General features: G+C 38.6%; 1 protein-coding gene across 2 annotated transcripts; it reads left to right on the top strand.

Annotated features, from left to right (window-relative positions):
- The first annotated feature begins 7,816 nt into the window (after positions 1–7,816).
- Positions 7,817–25,690, top strand: LOC139445630 (uncharacterized). Of its 2 annotated transcripts, none has more exons than XM_071226802.1 (5): positions 7,817–8,002; positions 11,935–12,043; positions 17,133–17,269; positions 19,210–19,368; positions 21,897–25,690. In XM_071226802.1, exons 1-5 carry the CDS (start codon positions 7,873–7,875, stop codon positions 22,241–22,243), a joined length of 882 nt encoding a protein of 293 aa, XP_071082903.1. In that variant the 5' UTR covers positions 7,817–7,872; the 3' UTR covers positions 22,244–25,690. The 2 variants fall into 2 exon arrangements, with proteins under 2 accessions (XP_071082903.1, XP_071082902.1); XM_071226801.1 differs by having other exon boundaries at positions 21,831–25,690.
- The last annotated feature ends 1,608 nt before the right edge of the window (positions 25,691–27,298 follow it).

Raw genomic sequence — 27,298 nt, 5'->3', positions numbered from 1 at the left:
GCGTTAAACAACAAACAAACGTAAAAACAAAAACGGAACTCACCAATGTTGAACTCAGGACCCAATTAAAATCGTATTTGGTACGCATTCAACGAGTAAAACATATTAAGTTCCATGACAAAAGATGACAACGAAATAATTGTTATAAAAAGACGAATAGCTCATGTGTTTGGCTGTGTCATGTTTTAATAATCCATAGGAAAATGTGTGGATGTGGTAAAGAAGTACTTGAATGACATTTTAAAATTTATAACACCTGGTAACAGTCTTCAAATTAGTTTATAGATGAAGTCACTTTGCTTCGGAAATAAGTAATTAATAAACTAATCGATGTACAAATTTCCACAGCGGCTGCAAAAAATCAGATACGAAATGTTTATATCATTTCACGTCGGAGTGGATATGTGGATCAATACGGACAGCCTTACAGACTTCAAACGATGTTCAGATAAATATCTGTTAAACACTTGTATTTCTGTCATGTGTGTGAGCATGGTTATTAACATTATATTTATCCAGATTGTCCAGCAATGTAAGAAAACCACGCATTTCATGCCACACCCTAACCTTGAACTACTTCGGCATGAACACAGTTTGTGGTCACGGAGGTCAAAGCATCAATGTCGCTCTCACCTGCATTTGTTCTCCATCCAGAAAGAGTCAGTGTGCGAGCTTAGCCTCAATCTTTTGATAATTGATATCTTTTCCCGTGAAAACTAAGCCTTGTTCTCAAGTGCGACCTACATTCAGTGAATACGGTTTGCTAGCAACAGGCTAGGTACACTCTCTTTTGACTCTAGTCTCTGTCAACTGGACAGAGATCTTTACTGAAGCAACTGTGTTTTGTTAGTTTTATTAGTTTTCCATGTGACGTTGATACATGTGACATATTCATATATTGTTGTCAAGGTAAATAAAAGCGACAAAACCCTTTCCATATTCATAGGAAATCTCTGCTAAAAGGAGAGTCGATTGTATGATTCCGACTATATCATGTGTTTATGAATCACTATCAAATAGGGGGCGGTCGGGTAGCCTAGTAGTTAAAGCGTTAGCTCGTCATGCCGAAGACCCGGGTTCGATTCCCGACATGGGTACAATGTGTGAAGCCCATTTCTGGTGTCCCCCGCCGTGATATTGCTGGAATATTGCTAAAAGCGGCGTAAAACCATAATCACTCACTCACTCACTCACTCACTATCAAATAGTGATGATACCAGGTGTTGCCTGCCCAACCAGTGGCACCCGTCATAAAAACCACTTTTCTGTTGTATAAAATTAGGCCCATTCCAAAACATTAGTTGTGAAATCGGTCTGGTAATTGAAGTTTCAAAAATATAACCTGCTTATGGTATGATAACAGTTAAATGCAAGTGACCAAAACTAAACAAATATTTATGTTATTTTCGGATTAAGCTGAAAAAATCTTGTTGCTTATTCTTAGGTAACTTATCTCGATTTCGTACTTATGTATCGTTACTGTTACTTTTAGCGAGACTGCTGTTGTGCTGCCGTTCATCCGTAAATAATACACCACAAGACAATTTGACCATAAATGCATGGCCATGCTCGTTGCTATTTATAGCGCAAACCTAAATAAGCCCCGCCCACTGTGATTGATGCGACGCTCAAATACGACCAATTCGATTTTTTGTGATAAAACTACAGAAAATGTATTGACTTATATTTGGTTTTGGATCCATTTGTGGTATCCACGGTGTTTCATTCAAGTCGATACGAGGTTTGAAGGTCTTCAGTTATATTGTTTACGTACGATTATCAAAAAGCTTCTCTCGACACGCTGTTGTTTTTAGGTTGTCAGACTGTTCGAAACTGAAACACCGCCACCTAGCGAGCCTAACGTCTTCTCGTATGACGCGGCCTGGGATCGAACCCCGGACCTCCCGCTCTCCGGGCGGACGCTCTACCACTAGACCACGGAGGCGGTCTAGTTCACAATATGTGTCATGATACTTTTAGTTATACCATTGTGTTTCTGCAAAACAAAATATGATTTGAATTATAGTGGGACTTCTTCTAACCGAAACATTAATTAACTTTCAACAAATTCATCAATCTTTTATGGGAAGCCAAAGCTCACATCGATTTTATGAATTTAGGGTCATCATTTTGCCTCAGTAACTAGATAATTATACCATGGCTTCGAGAATGATTTTGTTTTATTCAGGCGAGACATAATTAGTATAATATAATTACGCTCTCCTTGTAAACACCTGTTCAAACTTTTTCTTCAATAGGTCCCATACACTCCTTCATTCTATATAGAAGCTATAGCTCTAAGAAATCAGGAACATTTAAAACGTGTTTGGCTTTGTCTCATCTATTGATGCAATATAGGTATATTTGTTCATCCATGTTCTTGTTTCTTTGTTATTGTTGGAATTGTAAAGATAATAACCAACATTGGTGTTCAGGCACCAATTAAAACTCTTTTCTATCTAGAGTAGGTAATCACAGGAATTATTACACATTGATGATCGATCGATGGAGATAATAGCTTTCGCGCCCTTACCAACTACCAACAATTAGCTGTGTAACTACAGTTTGTCAATAACATTAACGTCAAACAGGCCATTGAAATAAACCGATGTTTTGAAATATCAACAGCAGCACGGTTGAAGGCTGTTAGGTATCCGTTCAGGTAGTCGTATTCGTCATTTGAAGAGAGTCTTAAGAAGAAGACCGTTACAAGATGAGATCATGTGTCTGCAAATGTTGTTGGCAATGGGGTCAGTATTTGACCGTCGGTATTAATATCTTTATACTTGGTACCATACTTAACTGATTACTTGAATGCCTAGCACCCCATTGGTTGAGGCAAGGGGCGACCAAAATTGTATGGGATGGTCGGGCTCTTTGATTTGACTGCCAATCAACGTGACCGATGGCGATGATGGATGTTTTCAGTTACGTCCTTTTTCTCTGGTCGAGACTTGATTTTTAAAAGCCCGACACAATTCTGAAAACTGAAATACTGTTCAAAGCAGTGTTGAAACGTTTAGACGTATTGTGAATCTGCTGTATCAGTTATCCGTGTTCTCTTCCCTGGTTGGTGCAATATATAAAAGAGGGTTCACATCATGATGCTTTCTTTTGTTTTGTTTGTTTGTTTGTTGTTTAACGCCAGACTCAGCAATATTCCAGCCATATGACGGCGGTCTGTAAATAATCGAGTCTGGGAAAGACAATCCAGTGATTGACATCATGAGCATCGATCCATGCAATTGGGATATGATGACATGCATCAACCAAGTCAGCGAGCCTGACCACCTGATCCGGTTAGTCGCCCCTTACGACAAGCATAGTCGACTTTTACAGCAAACATAGGTTGCTGAAGACCTATTCTACCCCGGATCTTTACGGGTCTGATGCTTCCTGTTCTAATACAATGGGACATATTATTATAAACATTTGAGTTCAAAACAAATACCATTGCGGAAATATACGCTCAGTACCATCAAGTATACAACTCAACCCTATATCTGTGTACTATCTGTGTAGAGGTTATTATAAACCGGTTAAAAGACAAACGTTAGCAAGCAGACATCTGAACTGTTTCAACATATTTCAGGACCTGTGATTTTCCTAGCTTTTGTTCTTAATAATTTATGAAATAATACTTTACATACTTAAATTATTGATTGACACGGATTGCAATTTTAAAATAGCATAGTCTTAGTAGAACAGCATACAAGTAAGTAAACGTAAGCGACACATTTTCGATAGACTTACTCTTACTTTTGAGACGAGATCAAGATTTCAACAGCCGCTCAAGAACAATCATTCTTTTGGAATATGTACGGGGGTCATAAACATCTATCTTGGCACCATTAGCATAGTGTATGTGATATGTATCTAATTGGTATGATGAAGAGGGTTATGTCACACAGTTTCTACATACATTTTTAGCTTCTATCGCATCTATCGTTATTAATGTATTTTGTAATAATATAACAATATTGTGTGGCAAAGCAGTGAAAAAAAAATACTCAGTGTAAGGTAAAGCTAAAAAAGAAGAAATCACGGGTTTATTGATTTTACTATTTCAAGGAGTGGAGGAAGGTCAATGACACAACGAGCTGATGACACAACGTCACCGCGACCACTCCATGTTCGTGTATCGGATGACGACAGTGTCGACAAAGCGAGCTGATACATGTGCTGCCAGCTGTGCAGGACACCCAAGATGTTCTCTCTTCAAGTTCGACAGGCTAGCGTCCTTGTGCACCATCTTTGAAGCATACGAGTTCAGGAGATTCAAGGCTAGGGAACCTTCGGTGCAATACTACGTCTATACAAAAGGTAGCTTCAAAATACATCTCACTGACTAAATACCCGTATCCATACCGTAGAGATTCCGGGTGAGCAGCTGATGCTGGTCCTAAGAGGCGACCCGTTGGAACGGGGGTCAAGATCGGTGGCTTGGTTGATAGCGTGTCTACGAACCCAGATGGCGAGGGTCGTTGCTCACTACAGCGATCACTGCATGCCGTCATATAACATATAACAAAAAAAACCTTATACAGCACCCTCACTGACACCATCGCGCATCTCAGTGACTGATGTCTTTATCCAGCACCCTCACTGACACCATCGCGCATCTCAGTGACTGATGTCTTTATCCAGCACCCTCACTGACACCATCGCGCATCTCAGTGACTGATGTCTTTATCCAGCACCCTCACTGACACCATCGCGCATCTCAGTGACTGATGTCTTTATCCAGCACCCTCACTGACACCATCGCGCATCTCAGTGACTGATGTCTTTATCCAGCACCCTCACTGACACCATCGCGCATCTCAGTGACTGATGTCTTTATCCAGCACCCTCACTGACACCATCGCGCATCTCAGTGACTGATGTCTTTATCCAGCACCCTCACTGACACCATCGCGCATCTCAGTGACTGATGTCTTTATCCAGCCCCCTCACTGACCCCACCGTGCATCTCAGTGGACAACCTTGCATCTAAATGACCGTGTATGCACTTATCCGATTCAGCCAGTGACTTATAGCAGGTGAGACATCATTGACTGCAAAATAGTAAAACACTTTTGGTTGACAATATTAAAATCACAACCTACGTAACTTTGTTATCCCGGCCGTCTAATGCCATGTGCATATTTCAGAATGGTGTCCAGTAGAATACGGATACATCTTCCTGATAGATGTTCAGATGTGCATCTGGCTGTCCCACGAGCCGGCCACCCACGATTCCGCCTTCACTCAGTGTGGCCTACACTGGGGCAGACTCATTGTCCTTTCTGACGCTCGTAAAGTGGGAGGCAATATCAAAGATGGCTCAAAGTCTCTTACGTAAGTAAATGGCCATTAACGACGGTTGTCGCCATACTGGGCACATCAAAACATTATATTGCATAAATGAATATTGTAATTTAAATAATAACATGGAGGCGTCGATGGATGTTGATTGATGATTAATGATGATGATGATGATGATGTTGATGACGAAAACTACGACGACGATGACGATGACGATGATGATAAATTGTCATAGTTTATTCGAAGGCGGCCTAGCTGGTATACGTTGGTGCGACAGTTGAAGGTACGTTTGTGTGGGGCGACGGACGTCCGGTCAATGCTAGTGTGTGGAACCCATATGAACCATCTGGTGATTTGAGTGAGAACTGTACTGCAATTCGAGACCATGCTTGGTCGACATCCGTTGTATTAACACATACAAATTCGTCTGTGAAATAGTTTATTAAAGGAGATCTGTGGGCACTAAATGTCTTAAAAGATGTTAAATAGTCTTACAAAGTACATGTTTACACACACAAAATCATATATGTGATTTCATTGTTATCTAAAAAGAGACAAACAACTGCCCTGATCCCACTACCAATGCATATCGAAATACCGGCTAATGGTCGCGCTGTATTTGTGAATATGTTTACGCCATTTTGGCTCGGTTTACAGAACATTAATGAACAAGATTTCGGTGTATTGATAGTTTGTTGTTTGTTTCATGTTTAACGCTGCACCCAGCAATATTCCAGCTATTTGACGAAAGTCTGTAAATAATCGAGTCCGGACCAGACAACCCAGTGATTGATATCATGAGCATCGATCCACACAATTAGGATACGATGATATGCATCAACCAAGTCAACGAGTCTGACCACCCGATCCCTACAACAAGCATAGTCGCCTTTTACGGCAAGCATGGGTTGCTGAAGACCTATATATTCTATATCTGATATAGTTGAAGAGGTGTTAGCCACTGGTTTCATCCACATTATTTGATAGTGAGTGAGTGAGTGAGTTTGGTTTTACGCCGCTTTTAGCAATATTCCAGCAATATCACGGCGGGGGACACCAGAAATGGGCTTCACACATTGTACCCATGTCGGGAATCGAACCCGGGTCTTCGGCGTGACGAGCGAACGCTTTAACCACTAGGCTACCCGACCGCCCCTATTTGATAGTGATTCATAAACACATCGAGGATTTTTCATGTGTCGAGTGGCGGGGGAAAAGGAGATAGCCGCGAGTGAAACTGTCTTCTTTTCACCCGTCACGTGATGAGAGAAACATGACATTTCATTCGACACATGGGACACACAGGGGTGGTTCACCACCCCTTGATTTTGCGACTAAAAATGTGTGACACTTTCATGAACTTTATTTCTTTTTTCTTCTTATCATAACAGACCACCTCCGTTGTCTAGTGGTAGAGCGTCCGCCCTGAGTGCGGAGGGTCGGGTTTTCCATCCCCGGCAGCGTCATACCAAAAGACGTTAAAAGATGGTACTTGTTATTGCCCTGCATTGTTGGGCTAAAACAAGTGTCTGAGTGGAGTATTCATGTTAAACAACGGCATGGTATCTCAGTGGGCGAGCACTATAAAATCGTTTCATCTCACCTCATCTAAATAGTGTACTGTATTCACCAATTTCGTAGATCGATGCTCATGATGTCAATCACTGGATTGTCTGATCCAGACTTGATTATTACAGACCGCCGCCAAAATAGCTGGATTATTGCTGAGTGCGGCGTTAAAAAACAAACAAACAAATCCTATTCCATAGTCTGACCTATGTAATACAATTTTGCAGAACCTTTATATATGTTTTAAAACTATGACGGTATTATATTGTTATGTATATGAGTCTGAAAAGAAAGTCTAAATTTCTATAAAAATAAAATACGAATTAGATTGTTAAAGATTCTTACAAAATGTGTTTTAACACTTCATTTGTTAGTGAAATAAGTATTTAAATTCATTTATGAAATTACGAGATGTATATTGTTTATCAATTTGGGCATAATTACAAACAATACAATGAAATGCTGTTATAGCATTGTGTTGATACACGTATACGTGTTTGTGCATGTGTAAAGCAGTTGTATATATTCATGTTGTTAAAGTCACTGTTATAGTTTAGGCTATGGTAAGAAAAGTTGGAAAATTTGAATTTTCAGGAAAAGAAAATCAAAAAGAATAGAGATGGGACAGGAGCCTGTGCTTCTCCCTGGTCTTTGATTAAATGAAGCGTCAACAAAAGGTGAAAACTTACATTTGTGTTGTTTCTACCTGCGGCTCTCTGTCACAAGGTACGGTCAGGGTCTCTGACACTGCTTTGAGACTCCGCCGAACACCGGGTCTTTGGTGTTTCACAAATACCATGATATGTCATTTTTCAGCAATCGCATATTTCACGGGGAACATTTTGCCCCTGGTACCGCTCTCTCCAAACTCCACACAACAGCTCGTTCGTTGCCCTCGATACCGAAAATGCAATAAGGCGCTTGGCGTTGTCGTGGAGCTTTGAGGAACTATTTGCGATGTAAACATGTTTATAGAAATGGGCTTGTCGGGCAGTTATGTTAGTATGCATATACTACTTGATGTATGTCACTAGTTATATACATGTAGCGCTTAAAATGCGATCATTACTATGGGCTCTTTCGATCATCACATTTCATCTCGGGACTCTAATATTACCAACAGGAGGTAAGAAATCATTTATACCGTTGAATCACCATCAACAGATGGAGCCCGGTTTAGACGCAACTTAGTCGTGCGAAAAATATATGGTACCACAGAAAAAAACTTTAACCGATATAAGTGTGTATATATAGATCTATACCGTATTTGTTGACGAATCATAAAATGTTAGCTGAATTCCTTTCCCCGGTGTTCGTACGAAAACAGCCTATAAAATATCCGTCCATGCATTAAGGGTTACAATTTATTTAACGCTGCTCTGAACTGCGTTTCATTTAGTCCAGCGTGTCTGCTTGATATGGGAGGAAACCAGTGAATGGAGGTCTTAGACTATCTAAGCATCGCAATGGGGTCCTTCAGACAAGGCATCACGTGGGGTTCCCGTGAAGATTCCGGCTTAGAATTGGTCTTCAACAACCCATGCTTGTCATCAGATATGGTGGTCAGGCGTATCCCAAATGCAACTGTCAATCACTGGATTGTCTGGTCTAGACTTGATTATTTACAGACCGCCGTCATATAGCTGGAATATTGCTAAGTGCAACGTTAAACAAAAACAAACAAACAAACAAACAAACATGATGTGGGGTTTATGTCTCTCCTGTCAGACAAGCTCTCACTACTCTTATAGACCTGTACCTGCCACTTCGGTTAATCCCAGGAGCACAGGTGACAAACCCCGAAACTTAATCAGGGCCAGCTGGGATTCTAACAGTCATAGGTTTCTGGCCCACCTAAGGGATGCAACTCTGCACAGCAAATTATGGCACCTCAGACGTCTGCAACTTGGCTATATCATAGGAAAATACAGATAGCTAAAGGAAATTATGTTTGTTATTTTACGCCGCACTCAGCAATATTCCAGCTATATTATGGCGCTCTGTAAATAATCAAGTCTGGACCAGACAATCCAGTGATTGACATCATGAGCATCGATCCACGCAACTGAGATTCAATGACATGCATCAACCAAGTCAGCAAGCCTGACCATCCAATCCCGTTAATCGACTCTTATGACAAGCATACCGGTAGTCACTTTTAACGGCAAGCATGGATTGATGAAGATCTATTCTAGCCCAGGATCTTCACGGGTCTGAAGGAAATTATGATACGGTACAGCAAGATTGTATCAGTGATGCTGTGGACAAATGATCACATAATTTTCAATGACTTGTGACAATGCGGTGATACAAAGTCACATTGACACAGAACACCTCCTAAACAGTGAAAACACTGGTACAATTGGCATGAACTAGCCAATCAACATGATGCAAAAATTATAATGCTCACTTACAATTACTGAAATGATTTCCCTATTTCCTTTCGTCTATTTGTTTTATGAAATATGTTTTACTACTCTTGTAAAACCAATCTGCGCACTGGTACAAGCTTGGGTTTATAGTTGATTCCATGCATGAACCAAGTCAGCAAGCCTGACCACCCAATCCCGTTAGTCGCCTCTTACAACAAGCATAGTCGCCTTTTACGGCAAGCTCAGCTAAGTTCACATTAAGGAATATCTTGGTATACCCCCTGATTCCAAAACTATACCTATACCGTTACCAACATAAATAAAACATGTTGAAATATGTGAGGAGAGGTGCACCATGCAAACCTGGGAACATTTTCAATATATTTTTGTGTAACTTCCAACTGATCTTAGGCATTGGAGTAGCCTAGTGGTTAAAGTGTTTGCTTGTTATTCCAAAGGCCTGGGTTCAGTTCCCCACATAGATGCTATGTGTGAAACCTATTTCTGGTGTCCGCCAACCATGTTATTGCTGAAATATATTAATGGTGGCGTAAAACCCAACGCACTCACTCACACACTCTAATCAGCATTCAGCAACTCTTGCCTGTCGTATGAGGCTTATGACAGGACTCACTAACTTGATTGATCATGTCGATGCATGTCTTCGTAACCAATTTCGTAGATCAATGCTCATAATGTCAATCACTGGATTGTCTGGTCCAGACTCAATTACTTACAGAGAGTCGTCATATAGCTGGAATATTGTTGAGTGTGACATTAAACAACAAACAAACACACACTGTAATTTCTAAACTTCAATAGAAATAAAATGATACATTATGATACATGCAATGATACTGTCACAATCATGGTTTTATACAACTCAGAAAAGTATGTTCAAAAGTCTAGAATTGATGCAGAAAGCATTTATGTTGCATCTCGAAGGGCGCACAGTTAGATTTGTTGTACCAAATTCTTGACAAGAAATATAAATGGTCCTGTAATTAAAGTAATTATCAAATCTTCCAGTGCAGTGCAGTGCACCATTTCAATACTTTACAGGACCCTCATATTTTCTGGAGGACCCTTGAAATTAATTATTACGGGGACCCCGGGACCCTTAGTTTTGTCAAAACTCTGCACAATGTTGTAGATAAAATGTTAAAATACTCAGAAAACCTTAGGTCCCCCAACATCCCCCTTATTTTCTGTATTAATGTCATAATATATTTAAGTGCACCACAATATCATGGTTTTTTTAACATGTGATATATTCCAATTTCAAATATGTGTTTTGATTTCCACAAAAAGATAAGTTGTTAGGAATTTTTTATTTGTGAAAAATAAAGATATATTTACAACAGGTTTTGATTACAATATCTTCATTAGATTATTTATATTAAACAGCGACAGTAAATGATTTTTTTTGTTCAGTATTTCACTTATTTCTGGTCAAAGGAATAAATACAACACTACTTTCTATTTGTTTCATTTTTGGAGTTGGCAGATTCTTAAAACTAGTTTAAAGAAAAGTCTGGGGTAATGACTGGATATTCAACCACTGATCATTGGCTCAAATCCCCTGAAGATTCGCGCTGTGGGGTAGCACAGTGGTAAAAGCATGTCAAACTGAAGAAATAGGTTCGATTCCCAACATAGGTACAAAGCCCATTCCCAGTGTTCCCTGTTGTGATATTACTGGAATATTGCTAAAAGCAGTGTAAACCCATTCTATGTAATATAGTTTTTATAATTGGTAAAATGAATTTGATAACTGTGATTGTCCGTGGCTGTACCCTCGAAGGGGGTTGAAGTTGTGTAAAATTATTGTGCCCCTAAGAGGGTATGTAAGACCACATCTTTCAAAGTGTATTTATTTGCTACCACGTTCTTAATTGTAGAATATGTGTTGTTTTAATGTTCGGCTAATTATGTCAGCCATCGCCAACACCTGAAGGGATGGTGTAAATCCTGCTGGGGTCCATGCAGGTAGCAAAAGTGCTGTAAGTCCCCATGGTACCCAGTGAGGTGATCTACCTTCAGTTGCTGGCTATCTATAGCCTTTTTTATATTGTATCGTTAGGTATAGTGAAATCCTTTTATAGCTGTATACTAGTTTTAAATAATATTGTGAACATCTAGTTATTTAACTGTCCTTTGTTGGCTTTTTTTGTTTAAATGTATATATTATGTATAACTTCTGGTAGTCACGATATTGCTGAAATCCTGCCGATGTGACTCACTCACTCACTCACTCACTCACTATTCATGCCGTTGTGCCCAAACAACATACACATGTATCATTACTGATGCCGCCAACAGCTGCGTTGCTTGCCACAGTCTCCCATGTTTTACAGGCCACTGTTGGGGGCGGTCGGGTAGCCTAGTGGTTAAACGTTCGCTCGTCACGCCAAAGACCCGGGTTCGATTCCCAACATGGGTACAATGTGAGAAGCCATTTCTGGTGTCCCCAGCCGTGATATTGCTGGAATATTGCCAAAAGCGGCATGAAATCAAACTCACTCATCACTGTGATACAGTTGAAATATTTCTCACTGTGACATTAAACCTTTTTCATTCCACGCTGACTTCATCCTCGATTACCCAGTGTACCATTTCTCCATTCTGTTATTGAGGATTCAGCTATACACACATTATGACTATTGTTTTCTTGTGCTGCCACTAGCATGCTTCAATAGAAACTATGGCGATGAAGCTGATGAACCTGTCGTCCTGATGGCCTATGATGAACCTCAAACATTAAAATCTCCAGGATACCCTAATTCATACCCACCGTGAGTACAGTGTTCTGTGTTGCAGTGGTGGAAACTTATTGTCAGTCACTTGCTCTTGACTTTGTTTGTTTGTTTTTTGTTTAAAGACGCACTCAGCAACATTCCAGCTGTAACAGTCCGAGACGAATTCTGCTATCAAATTATGCAGTATATTCTGCAATAAAAAACAATTCGCCCTAAAAAATGTATGCAAACTCATTTTTCAAAAACTTGAATCCAAATGCGAAACAAAATCATTCCACAAACTGTCGTTATAAAGAGTTATCTTTGGATGAAACATAAAATTATGCAAATAAATATGCATAGTGTCACTGATGTTTATTTATGGTTACAAATATACATACTTGTATTCAGTCAGGACTAATGTAATGTTATTGTGCTAGTCGGCAGAGACACCATGCCACAGTTTAACAGGGGCACGGGTGGCCCAGTCGTCTAAAGTGCCGCGATTCGCTGTGCAGAGTTGCGTCCCTTGGGCACGCCAGAAACCTATGTTTGTGGGTTCGAATCCCGGTTCGCCCCGATTATGTTTCTAGGTTTGTCAGCACCATACCCATGCTCGTGGGTTTCACCGAAGTGGTAAACGTCTGAGACCTGCATCACTTCGGGCTTTCCTGCCACATTAAGCTGACACGCCGCGATATAACTGGAATACTGTTAAAAGCGGTGTTAAACCCAACTCACCCACACTCACAGTTTAACATGAATAGCCCACTCAGACACAATATACTGACTCGGAGCGGACCAGTCCTTGTTTTAGCTCCTTAATGCCGAGCACAAAGCAGGGTAACAACAAGTACCATCTTTCAATGTCTTTTGGTATGACACGGCCAGGTTTCAAACCCCGGACCTTCCGCTCTTAAGACGCATGCTCTACCACTAGACCACAGAGATGGTCCATACTTTATGTAGTCATAATATCACAACAATATATATAGTGGGAGTCATACTTTTTATGTTTAAATCGCTTGTTAAAGGCTTGGGCATCTTTTGAGTTCACAATTAGATAGAAAAGCTTGAAAATAATGAAAATTAGTGTATTGATTGATAAAAAAGGGCAAATTCTATGATTTTCTGCAATTGTCGGTAAGTTACATTTTCTGAAAATCTTTCTGCAATCGTGGAATCACAGAATTCGTCTATGACTGCTATAATTTTCATTTGATTGGCTAATGAAGAAATTTCTTTGCACATATCTTTCTGTAAATTTAAAAAGATTAGGCCCAACCACTAATGAGCTACTCTTTTCTGATGGTTGATATTTAGAATGGGCAGAGCTTTAGTTGAATTAGTGTGTTAAGTGATGTCACAGATATTGTATTATTGTCTACAGTTTTCTTCTGTTGAGGTGAGAAATAGAGCCATGTGTTTCTGTGTGTCATGTGTTAAATGCCACGCTTTGCAATATTCCAGGTACATGTAAATAATTAAATCTGGACCAGACAATCCAGTGTTAGATACAATCAGACCAACCAGGGTACAACCAACATAGGCTGCTGGGAACCAATTCCAACCCAGAATCACCACAAGGCGATAATACCTAGTCATGTGAATTAATTATGACATTCACCTGTAAAGATGCAGGGTAGAATAGGTCTTCAGTAACTCATGCTTGTCATAAGCGGCGACTATGCTTGTCGTAAGAGGCGACTAACAGTATTGGTTGGTCAGGCTAGCTGACTTGGTTAATACATGTCCTCGTATCCCAATTGCGTGGATCAATGCTCATGATCTCAATCACTGGATTGTCTGATCCCGACTCGATTATTTACAGACCTTCGTCATATAGCTGGAATATTGCATTGGAGTGTGGCATTAAACAATAAACAAACAAATAATTATGTTATTGAAAGTACATATTTTAAGAAAACAGCTTCAGTTTTTATTTCTTCATTGTATACTGTAAAATATTAATCATTGAAGTTATTAATTCATTGTTGATATCTATGTTTATTTAGAAAGATATTTAATTCTCAGTTGATGATAATTTTCACAATCAATAAAACATGAAATTCTTATACTGTGATATTTTGCAAATACTCTATTGACAACAGATTATGTGAGATAGCTATGAATTTACTGAATATTCTTCTCAATAGAGATTATTGTTTTTCTGGTTGCATCAGGGACTTGACATTAATATAATTTGATAGAAAAGACTGAATGTACAGATCACTTGATCAGTGCTTGTTTAAGAGGTGACTAAATGGATTGGTTGGTCAGGCTAAGTGACTTGGTTGATTGTGTTTCACTGTACTAAGATGGCATGATGCATTGCTCATAATATCAACCACTGGTTGATCTTGTCCAGATTATTAACCTGGATTGTTCCAGCATCCTGTAGCTTTATTAATCAGTTAATTTTGATCTAATTTAGGTTCATTTATCAGTGCACAGTGTATTTTACTTCGGAATGTATGTTGTGTACAAACCCATACAGTTTTTTCAATCAGTATTTTGTATCTTTTTTTTTTACCTTTTTATGACCTTTGTATATGTACTCAATTACCAAATGGTAACAATACAACTCTTTGGCTCACCTGAATGTTTTACATCCATTGTCCCTCTGTCTGCCATAAACCTTTGCATTGTCTACATATCCTCTTGTGAAGATCTGGGTTAGAATTGGGTCTTCAGCAACCTATAGTTGTCTTTTGAAGGGATTATGCTTGTCGTGAGAAGCGACTAACGGGATCGGAGGGGTCAGGCTCGCTGACTTAGTTGATACGTCATATCCCAACGGTTGATCGATGCTCATGATGTTGCAAGCTCCGACGTTCAGACAGTTTATTCCAGTGAACTCACACAAAGTAAAAGTCAATTCTAAAACATTTTCCTGGGAAATTTTATGATCTATCGGCACCTCATGTATATTCCTTATGAATTCCATGAGCCTAAACAACTGATCCATTTAGACAAGCCCCTGGAAAATTTCTGAATGTAACTATTATATGCCCATGGGGAATTTCCTGATATACTTCTTATATACTCTATGAGAACCTCCTGATATACCTCTTATATACCCCTGGGGAATTTCCTGATATATCAGCACTTCATACATATACTCTTTGGGAATTTCCTGATATACCTCTTATATACCCCTGGGGAATTTCCTGATATATCAGCACTTCATACATATACTCTTTGGGAATTTCCTGATATACCTCTTATATACCCCTGGGGAATTTCCTGATATATCAGCACTTCATACATATACTCTTTGGGGATTTCCTGATATACCTCTTATATACCCCTGGGGAATTTCCTGATATATCAGCACTTCATACATATACTCTTTGGGAATTTCCTGATATACCTCTTATATACCCCTGGGGAATTTCCTGATATATCAGCACTTCATACATATACTCTTTGGGAATTTCCTGATATACCTCTTATATACCCCTGGGGAATTTCCTGATATATCAGCACTTCATACATATACTCTTTGGGAATTTCCTGATATACCTCTTATATACCCCTGGGGAATTTCCTGATATATCAGCACTTCATACATATACTCTTTGGGAATTTCCTGATATACCTCTTATATACCCCTGGGGAATTTCCTGATATATCAGCACTTCATACATATACTCTTTGGGAATTTCCTGATATACCTCTTATATACCCCTGGGGAATTTCCTGATATATCAGCACTTCATACATATACTCTTTGGGGATTTCCTGATATACCTCTTATATACCCCTGGGGAATTTCCTGATATATCAGCACTTCATACATATACTCTTTGGGAATTTCCTGATATACCTCTTATATACCCCTGGGGAATTTCCTGATATATCAGCACTTCATACATATACTCTTTGGGAATTTCCTGATATACCTCTTAAATGCCGCTGGGGAATTTCCTGATATATCAGCACTTCATACATATACTCTTTGGGAATTTCCTGATATACCTCTTATATACCCCTGGGGAATTTCCTGATATATCAGCACTTCATACATATACTCTTTGGGGATTTCCTGATATACCTCTTATATACCCCTGGGGAATTTCCTGATATATCAGCACTTCATACATATACTCTTTGGGGATTTCCTGATATACCTCTTATATACCCCTGGGGAATTTCCTGATATATCAGCACTTCATACATATACTCTTTGGGAATTTCCTGATATACCTCTTATATACCCTTGGGGAATTTCCTGATATATCAGCACTTCATACATATACTCTTTGGGGATTTCCTGATATACCTCTTAAATGCCGCTGGGGAATTTCCTGATATATCAGCACTTCATACATATACTCTTTGGGAATTTCCTGATATACCTCTTATATACCCTTGGGGAATTTCCTGATATATCAGCACTTCATACATATACTCTTTGGGAATTTCCTGATATACCTCTTAAATGCCGCTGGGGAATTTCCTGATATATCAGCACTTCATACATATACTCTTTGGGAATTTCCTGATATACCTCTTATATACCCTTGGGGAATTTCCTGATATATCAGCACTTCATACATATACTCTTTGGGAATTTCCTGATATACCTCTTAAATGCCGCTGGGGAATTTCCTGATATATCAGCACTTCATACATATACTCTTTGGGAATTTCCTGATATACCTCTTATATACCCTTGGGGAATTTCCTGATATATCAGCACTTCATACATATACTCTTTGGGAATTTCCTGATATACCTCTTAAATGCCGCTGGGGAATTTCCTGATATATCAGCACTTCATACATATACTCTTTGGGAATTTCCTGATATACCTCTTATATACCCTTGGGGAATTTCCTGATATATCAGCACTTCATACATATACTCTTTGGGAATTCCCTGATATACCTCTTATATACCCCTGGGGAGTTTCCTGATATATCAGCACTTCATACATATACTCTTTGGGAATTCCCTGATATACCTCTTAAATGCCGCTGGGGAATTTCCTGATATACATTTTATATATCCACTTGGCCTAAGTACCTTATGAAATTTGCATTCTGTCAGAATGTTGAGTTTGTACTTTTGGGTCACTTTGACATTGTCCTGCTACATGGCAATATGATGCAAATTACTGATACTGCATTTTACATTACAGAGGAATGAAATGTATGTGGGAAGTGCAGGCTTTACATTTCTCTGCCAAGATCAGGATCACAGTGCTTAACATGGACCTTCTTCGAACAGTACCAAGGACTTGTTTGCACAACGTCAGTCTATTTGATGGAAATTATCGTAGGTAGCATTAACTTTGGAGCTCTCATCAGTAGGGACTGGTCATTTATTTTAGATGGGTGTCTTAAAAAAAAGTGACACAGCGGGGGAGGGGCGGAGGGAGGGCAGTTCTATTTTTTCAAATACTATGGTAATTTTTTTATGGGGTGGGGTGGGGGGGTAATGAAAAAAATACTACTACAAGGGTCATGATAAAATGTTACATATAATGGGGGGGAGGGATCGGCAAAGTATGATACGGTCCTAAGACCAATACCACCCACACCCAGACCCCTCAATAAATTACCAGTCCCTTGTCATTATATAATAAACATGTTTCAAGGTCCTTGTTTTGCTGTTAATGGAGATGTAGTAAATTTTTTTGCAGTTATTTGACTGTGGTATTTTGATTTTTCAACCATGCCGAAATAACAATCGTTGGATACAGCTACCCAATAATCCTCTTAAGTAGCCATGGAGAGTTTCATGATACTGGCGTACCTATTATATAGTGTTGCAAATGTACTGCCAACAGTTTGGCAATTTGAGCTGGAATATAAGAAATAACTCACATGTTAGCGGGGTATATTGAGAATAATAAGATAGGTTTCAACCAATCAGAATCTGACATTCATATGTAAGGTAAGTTAAGAAAGGCTGTGACCACTATGACCTACATTTGAGGAAAACTTGTGTGTGAGGATGTGTATACATTGATATATGATCTCTAGTGTGGACTCCAAATACAATTAGAATGTAGTTTATATCACAATATGTCCATTGATCAAGACGTCTTGTTATGTCCTTCTTTTTCATATTTTTGTCAAGATCATATGTTTTGGCAAGGTCATAATATAGTGATATTTTCAATATGACATCCATGTTTCAAATCAAAGAATTATTTAGAATTCAGAGTAATTAAATGCTTTGATGTCAGGAACATCTATCAAGATGCATAGAGAGGGCTGTCTTGAAAAGCCTTGATTTTTAGTTCACCCTTCGAAAGCCTTGAAAAAAAAAAAAAATAGCTTGAAGAGCATTGAATTTGTAGAAAATAACATATACTTGTCAATAAAAGTATTAAACTAATGACATACTTAATACATTTTATTTGTTGGTTGTGATACCCAACTAAAAAAGCCTTGAAAATGACAGCTGAAAGCGTTGAAAAACCTTGAAAAGGACGTGAATTTTCGTGTTCCATGTCTGTATGAACCCTGTCTATGGCTATATAGGTCAGCCCTCTAACTCTAGTGGTATCAGTGGATAACAACAGAAACAACATCTGTCCACACTGGACAGATTGATTACAGACAGATGACCAACAACATAAAATGATATGATTGTACATTGTAATTGCGCTTGTTCGAACTTTTTCTGAATGTCCAAGTTGAGAACATATGTATCACATTTTTGGAAGGGTATTCAGAATTCAAAGGTCATAAAAAGGTCAATTTTGAGGGACATATATGCACTAAAAAGTGTAATTTCATTTATTGTGCACACAAAATGCTGTACCCTGAAAAATATTCCCCATATATATCCAGTGGAATATGTCAAAACAAAACTTTTTGACTGATCCGGATCTCTGTCAAATATTGCTTCAGTCCCAAATGCATTACATTAATTTATAACAATTGAAATATGTCTACCACAAGAGGGATTATACACAAAAGTCTGTCAGAATAAACTTAAGGATTTCAGGGTAGCTGTGATACCATTAATATCATTATCAAAGGTCATCATCGAACACTCATTATTAGCACAGCTTATCCTCATAATCATGATAATGAGGCGTACATTATTGTCATAACTGTTTGTTTTATTTACAAATAACTGGTAGTTGTAACACTGTATTATGTGCAGAAAAGGAATTTAGCATGACATAAATAGGTCACATGTTACTGTTGGCTTTCAAGCCTCTGTGCATCTATTGATGGCTTCCTTTAATGTCATTTCAGGAGCTGTTTCCAGGAAGTCTCCTGATGTGTTTTTATGTGCCCAGGACAAGACAGTGTTCTTCAGCAATGGGCGAGAAGCGACCATTGTCTTTGTAACAAATGAGCTTGGTTCAGGGAGAGGCTTCTTGTTAGAATATAATCAGATTGCTACACTGGAAAGTAAGTCAGTTTCGGTTTATACACATTCAGATTCACATCTTAGAAGTCTGTCCACCTTATTCATACAAGACAAACTGATAGTTGCCTGAAGAAAGTTAATAAATCCTTGTGCAATATGAATTTACAGCTGGTTCAATATATATTTATATAAGCTATAGGGTCATGTACAGTTATCAACATTCTTCAGTATAATTACTAAAATTCTGTGGCTAAAATTACAAAATTCTCCAGTAAAAGGATAACCATTTTACCCTAAAAAATTAATACAATCACATTTTTCAGAAACTCGAATCCAAATCCCACGCGAAATATTTCCTCAAACTGGCATTATTAACAGTTACTACTGCTTTATATTTATGGTTAGATGTAAACATAATATTTGTAGTCATAATACCACAAGAATGTTTAAAAGTGAGAAATATTTATTTCATATTTTGTATGTTTGAATTTTATGTTGAATGTTTGGGCATCATTCGAGATAAACATTTCGATAGAAAAGCTTGAAAATAATGAAAAATAGTGTATTGATTGATAAAAAAGGAGCAAACTCTACAATTTTCCATGTTAAAACCTTCATGTCGGAGTCACAAAATTTGCCATTGCCAATATGGCCTTTTAAATATTTTAGATGAAATATCAGCTAAATGTAATGTCTGAGAATATTATGTGACACAAATATTTTTACTACTAATTAGAGCTTTGTGTTACAGTTATCATAGCAAACATTTAAGGGAAATCAATATTTTTAACTTAGTCTGCTACTGTGATCAATATTTGTATCAGGAAGTAAAATATTGCGATCCACCAGTGCAATAATAGGATCATTATACTGGCATTTAGTACCTGGAGTATCAGTAAAGACAGAGTTGACTTAAGGATTTCAACTTCTTTATGCAGCATTTCGCTACAGTTCCAGTACTAAATGGTCACTTGATAATAGATACTAGCACCTCTACTAAAATATTGAAAGAAAAGAACCTTTCTGTGAAAGGAAAGCCCAAATGATACAGGTCTCAGACAACTTTGGTGAAACCCGTGAGCATGGGTATGGTGCTGACAAACCTAGAAACATGATCAGGGCGAACCTGGATTCAAATCCATGAACATAGGTTTCTGGCATGCCCGTGGGACAAAACTCTGCACAGCAAATTGCGGCACCCACATTAAGCTGACACGCTGTGATTTCTAATCTTAATAACTATTTTAGACTTGCCAAGTAATATATGACATATAACAAATATAAGCATCAGTTGTATGTATGGTATTGTATAGCAATAGGTATCGGATACCTTGAGTAAACATCCTTGAAGATATGTGATATAAAGGTTAATAAATGATTACAAATGTAATAGTATACATACTCATAAAAGAGGTATGGGGACAGTGGGGTAGCCTAGTAGTTAAAGCGTTCACTTGTCAAGCCGAAGACCCCACACAGGTAAAATATGTGAAGCCCATTTCTTGTGACCCCCGCCAGGATATTGCTAGGAAAGTGGCATAAAACCATATCAGGAAGACCAGGGATACTGCAGAGTTTCTTTGCTTTGGTATTTTAGGTTAGGTTAGGTTTGTTGTTTAAAGCTGCACTCAGCAATAATCCAGCTATATGACGGCGGTCTGTAAATAATCGAGTCTGGACCAGACAATCCAGTGGTGGACATCATGACTCGTTGACTTGGTTGATGCATGTCATCGATCCCAGTTGCATGGATCGATGACATGCATCGACCAAGTCAGCGAGTCTGATCACCCAATCCCGTTAGTCGCCTTTTACGACAACACAGTTGCCTTTAACGGCAACACAGTCGCCTTTTACGACAACACAGTTGCCTTTTACGGCAACACAGTCGCCTTTTACGACAACACAGTCGCCTTTTACGGCAAGCATGGGTTGCTGAAGACCTATTCTACCCTGGATCTTCACGATCTCTTTGGTAATTTATTAGCTATTTGAACACAACAAAGGCTTATACATTAGCTCAAATAGTGAGTTAGGGGAAAAAACCACTGTCTCACAAATAAAGGGTCTCTTAGGTATTATATGCTTATTCTAAGAGCTGACTAAGATGGATATTGGGTGGTCAAGGTGGCTGATTGTGGGTCATCGACCTTCTCTGATGACATTGATCATGCTGTCAACTACTGCTTTGCCATGCTCAGACACGATTATTTACATATATATGGTTGTATGTCTGTGACTGCTACATTAACAGATAAACTAGGCACATTTATAACAAAGCATGAAACTGTATTAGTGCAAGGGTCACATACAACCATCAGGTGATGTGACTATTGGGCCCTTGTCAGCACAGGTACTTCAGAAGTATGTAAAATTTGAATAAGTGAACATATATGATATATTGAATGGCATGTTCCGGTGACAATCAAAATGTTCCTGTGTATCCAGGTACATGTTTTGATCAATACAAAGAGGACTGCAAATGTTTTGTCTATATTTTCAGAAAAGTCGGATCCTGTGCCAATTTTTGTCGGAGTGTTTGGATTCTTAGCGGTCATAATGCTCGTAGTTTGCTGTTATGTGTTCTATAGAAGACAAGCTGACCGCAGGTCCCAACGGATGCCACAACCTCATGTTCTACGGTCTCATTATCCAAGACCTCCGACCAGAGACTTGGCAAGCCCTTTCCTCCGAAACAATAGTACGACTGAAACTAATGATACATCTGGTAATGCAAGGAGTACAAGTAACTCCAGGAACACCAATAACCTACCACCAACATACCAGGAAGTGTATGTTGGACCTTCACCTGACACTGATCGCGGATCATCTGCCCCTCCAATGGCATTACCCCCAAGTTATGAAGATGCAGTTAGCAAGGGGATGATTCTTGGTGATAGAGAAACAACGCTTTGATGTCAGTTGTAGACAAACATTTTGTCTAAAAATGACAATATTCAAAGAAAAATATTTAGGTGTTGTTGACCTGACACTGTTGCTTGTGATGTTTCAGAGTAAGCTATGTTGACCTGACCATGTTGTTTCTGATGTTTCAGAGTAAGCTATGTTGACCTGACAGTGTTGTTTCTGATGTTTCAGAGTAAGCTATGTTGACCTGACAGTGTTGTTTCTGATGTTTCAGAGTAAGCTATGTTGACCTGACAGTGTTGTTGTTGATGTTTCAGAGTAAGCTATGTTGACCTGACAGTGTTGTTGTTGATGTTTCAGAGTAAGCTATGTTGACCTGACAGTGTTGTTGCGAGTGATGTTTCACAGTAACCTATGTTGACCCGACCGCGTTGTTGCGAGTGATGTTTCACAGTAATATGTTGAATTGACAGTCTTGTTGTTGATGTTTCAGAGTAACCTATGTTGACCTGACCATATTGTTTCTGATTTTTCAGAGTAAGCTATGTTGACCTGACCGTGTTGTTTCTGATGTTTCAGAGTAAGCTATGTTGACCTGACCATGTTGTTGCTGATGTTTCAGAATAACTGTGCTGAGCTGCCAATGTTGACCATGAATTTAGTTTCTATGGATAGAGGCAATATATTACTTGTGACTAGATCAATGAATAGCATTTATTAGCACTTACTAGGACATTTAATAGAACATTTAATAGCACTTTGTTTTGTATAGCTTGACAATCATGATTTCCTGTCTGCCACAAGGTCCATCAATGGGCAGTACTATGTCACAGAACTGCATCAGTTGAGAGAAGCTATCAAGGAAATAGGAGGAGTGCTACTGCTTCAGAACAGTGAACCTGTATACAGATTACAAGTGGCATCAGTTGCAGCTGCAGATTGTGACTTTGAGTTACTTTGAGTTACTTTCCCATGCTTTCCTAATGAGTGAGTGAGTGAGTATGGTTTTACGCCGCATTTAGCTTTTAGCAATATTCCAGCAATATCGCGGCGGGGGACACCAGAAATGGGCTTCACACATTGTACCCATGTCGGGAATCGAACCCGGATCTTCGGCGTGACGAGCGAATGCTTTAACCACTAGGCTACCCGACCGCCCCTAAAATACAATGATAGAGTAACAAGATGATTGCCACCATCAAGGCATCTTAGGTAGATGGAGACTTCTACAGGACAGTGATACCAAAACTGGAGCTTCACTGGAATAAGTGTATTGAAGTCAAAGGAGATTATATTTAAAAAGAATGCGATTGATTTTGCAATTAACTTTTTCTGAGGATAAATTCCTTGCTTAAAAGTAATGTTTTCACTGCCTCCTGACTAGTCACAAAATTCAATCAACGTTTATATCAGTGCATACATGGTAGCAAAATATTGATGCTGACAAAACCTTGAATGGCGGCTTCTTTCATGTGTACAAGCTGTTACATGAATGTTCTATTCAGTTGTCAGTTAAGTTACTTTGACATGACATAGTTTGTGGCGGCCTTACATTGATATAGAGCTGAAGTCTCTACATGCATCTTGAAGCTCAATCATGTCCTTATAAGATATATTACTATGCCAAGAAAATGTTGAGGTTCTTTAAGAAAATAATGACTGGTGGGAGTAAAATGTGTATGTTATTGTATGACAGTTTTCATATCCTACCCCATATCATCCCAAGAGCCCCATATCAGCCCTTATTATCCCTCAAAGTGAGATCGACCAATCAGAGAGCAGAACTACTAAACCCATATGAGCCTGTATACCTTCAGTAAATACCCAGGATGGCTGTCACTGATCTAATGTGAGACCTTATGCATCAGTAACAGCAATCTTGGATTTTCCAACACCCTCCTCACATATATCATTTGAAAATTCTGCTACAGAAATTTGTTATTTGACCCTGTTTTGTGACTTTATGTCATTAGTTGCGATGTGCAAGGACATTAAAAAGAAATTTAAATCACGTTCATGATTTTATTGATAAAGATAATAGTTAAAATAGTTAAAACATTTCGGCATAATATATTTGTTATAGTGTCTTTATATGCAGTACATGGTGACATATTAAGTTAGCAGAATAATCATGGCCAGGACTGACAGTTCTCAGACTGATATGGGGGTGGAAGGTCGAAACTGCCATATGATAACCCTTTTATCATCTGGTAATACCATAACATCAAATTGTAAACTGTATCTATTTCTAAGTGAAAGCAATACATTTTCACCTGTTTGGAAGACAGGTTAGCTTGCCAAGCAGACAAGCAAACGGCACACTAAGGGATGTAACTCCACTTTCTTAATTAACATCTGAGCTGATATCAATCACCCATTCAAAATACTTTGAAAAGCATTATCTGGCTGGCAGGGGGTGTAAGACGGTCTGTTATTGCTTCCCCCTCTATGTTAGCTCTATCACACACGCAAAATGCCTTATATCATTGATATGTGTATGATAATTTCATTTATCATCCAAGACTGGCTTCCACAGGAGATATCACTTGGGTGAGATGTTGCAATGAAATGGCATCACAATTCTTTGAAGACCATTGAGACTTGACATCACAATCAAATAACATCCCAAGTCTCTCTGCCACTGAAGATGGTTAGCGGTACCTCTTACTTATATCACTGTTTTCAAAATGAAAAAGTTTGATGAATGATTTTGTGTGATAAGTAGAATCTTACCCTCATGTCTTTTTATGTCAAATATATCAACACTGGTCAATATAACCTTTATCGACAAACATCGATATTTGATATCAAAAGACATGAGGGTAATATTTTCTCGTTCACTTTATTACAGTTGTTTAGGTATTGCTATTTCTTTTTTTAAAGTGAACAACTTTGTACTTTTGTAAGGGTAAACATCAAGAATGATGGGGGCCTAACAGAACTGCTTCTTGGTTATTGTTTTTGCTCAATTAGACCAAAGATGTAGTGAGTTACTGTGTGGGACATTTTGGAGGATCATCCATCCTATGCCCATCATCTTACATAATAGAACTAAACTTGTGCTGCAATCACTATATTATCTGTGTCATATATTATGAATTCTCATTAGTCTGTAAAAACCTCACTTTCTAGAGGGTTATTGTTGGGTATGTCTTTATATAGATTAAGGATATGCTGCTATGTACCCATGATTTAATAATCCAGAAAATTGTTATTCTGTGCTCTGGGAATAATCCAGTTAGATTAAGTTGGTTTCACTATAGTTTGATATTATAAGTGGATGTTTAGTTCTGTGAAAGGAATAAAATTTGAAAGGTTATCTTATATGAAACTATATCTCCCAAGAAGTCCCAATTAGCTCTGATCTAAGACTTAGGTAAAGTATTTTTTTCAAAAAGATCCAAGGTGAATTGTTGTATTGTTTATGTTTTAAAAGTTTTGCACCAAAGTTATACAATTCTACATGTTACCTTTATTGTAGTAGATTAAGAAACATTGTTGTTTCGTTAAGTGTTTATGCAGAATGTGTTTACCTTAAGTGTTTGTCCGCGTTGACTTTTTATACTGTTGACTGCATATTTGCTTACTCTATATTTAATACTTTAATCACTGACCCACACAATTTGTGTAAGGTCACATGACCTTTCATAATGTATCTTATTTATTCCTAATGGTGCTACAAAGCATGACTATGTATAACATTTTGCTTTCAGATTTTTTATTGTTGTTTTGACCTGTGTATGTATTGTTTCCATTTTTTTTTATATATACTCTTTAGATTCCTGCATTCTCTTTATACATACCATTTTGCAATATCTAACCAAATGTCATTAAAATATCATCTTTTGAGCTGACCTTGTTTTGTTGTTCAAATTCTACAGTACAAAATTATCTAATCACAACTGGCATGCATTGAGTGATTTCCGTTGTGGTTTCAACCACAGTAAACTACGGTTATAACAAACTTAAAGGGACCACTAGATTTAGTTCGTAATAACCATAGTTCATTATAAGCACAGGGGCGGTCGGGTAGCCTAGTGGTTAAAGCGTTCGCTCGTCACGCCGAAGACCCGGGTTCGATTCCCGACATGGGTACAATGTGTGAAGCCCATTTGTGGTGTCCCCCGCTGTGATATTGCTGGAATATTGCTAAAAGCGGTGTAAAACCATACTCACTCACTCACTCATTATAAGCACATATACAGCACATATACAGCAAGGGGACTTGGACAAAAAAACAGTTCGTTATATCCGTCAGTTCGTTATAAGCGTGTTCATTATAAACAGTTTACTGTATATGGAGTGGTATTGGGGGTAATAATATAGATCCCCAACAACCCATGCTTGTTGCTTGTAAGAGGCGATGAATAGGGTGGTCAGGCTGGGTGACTTGGTCAATGCATGTGGTTTGATCCCAATGCATGGACGGGTGCTCATGATGTCAATCACTGTTTCATCGGACTTGGTTTGATTTTTCCGTCACATATATGGAATATTGATGTGTGCACGTAAAACAACATTCATAAGTAAGTATGTTCTCTTACAATGACCCTTCTTGTTGAGGCTGTACTACTCACCACACATACATGTATGTATGTAGTAAAACAGCACTGCCTGTAGTAAAACTGCACCAGTGACTTCTGGAAATGATGACCGCCTCCGTGGTCCAGTGGTAGAGCGTCCGCCCGGAGAGTGGAAGGTCTGGGGTTCAATCCCCGGCCGCGTCATACCAAAAGTCGTTAAAAGATGGTACTTGTTGTTACACTGTCTGGCGCTCGGCATTGAGGGGCTAAAACAAGGACTGGTCGGCTCGGAGTCAGTATACTGTGTCTGAATGGGGTATTCATGTTAAACTGTGGTATGGTATCTCAGTGAGCTAGTACTATAAATCGGCATCAGTCCGGACTAGTACAAGCAGCCACACACACGTGCATGCACTTCGCTATATAAGTGCAATAATCTTGGCCGCGACGTTAAACCCAATTTCACCTCACCTCATGTGCAATCGGAATCGGGTGTTTTATGTGGTTTATTCATATTGAAATTGTAAACATGTTTTATTAATTTAGTCAGGGATCATAACCTTGTACTTGAGGGTTAAAT

This window comes from Haliotis cracherodii, unplaced genomic scaffold (genome assembly GCF_022045235.1).
Source record: "Haliotis cracherodii isolate W230 unplaced genomic scaffold, xgHalCrac1.p SCAF_6, whole genome shotgun sequence".
In the NCBI taxonomy this organism is placed as follows: domain Eukaryota; kingdom Metazoa; phylum Mollusca; class Gastropoda; order Lepetellida; family Haliotidae; genus Haliotis; species Haliotis cracherodii.
This window is presented reverse-complemented; position numbering and strand designations above follow the sequence as displayed.

What these genes read in the sequence shown, in the direction of transcription:
- LOC139445630 (XM_071226801.1), top strand. Translation starts at nt 7,873, where the DNA reads ATGTTAGTATGCATATACTACTTGATGTATGTCACTAGTTATATACAT. An exon ending in TCTATTTGATGGAAATTATC is followed by an intron (nt 17,270 to 19,209) that starts GTAGGTAGCATT and finishes ATGTCATTTCAG; the next exon opens with GAGCTGTTTCCAGGAAGTCT. An exon ending in TCAGATTGCTACACTGGAAA is followed by an intron (nt 19,369 to 21,830) that starts GTAAGTCAGTTT and finishes CTATATTTTCAG; the next exon opens with AAAAGTCGGATCCTGTGCCA.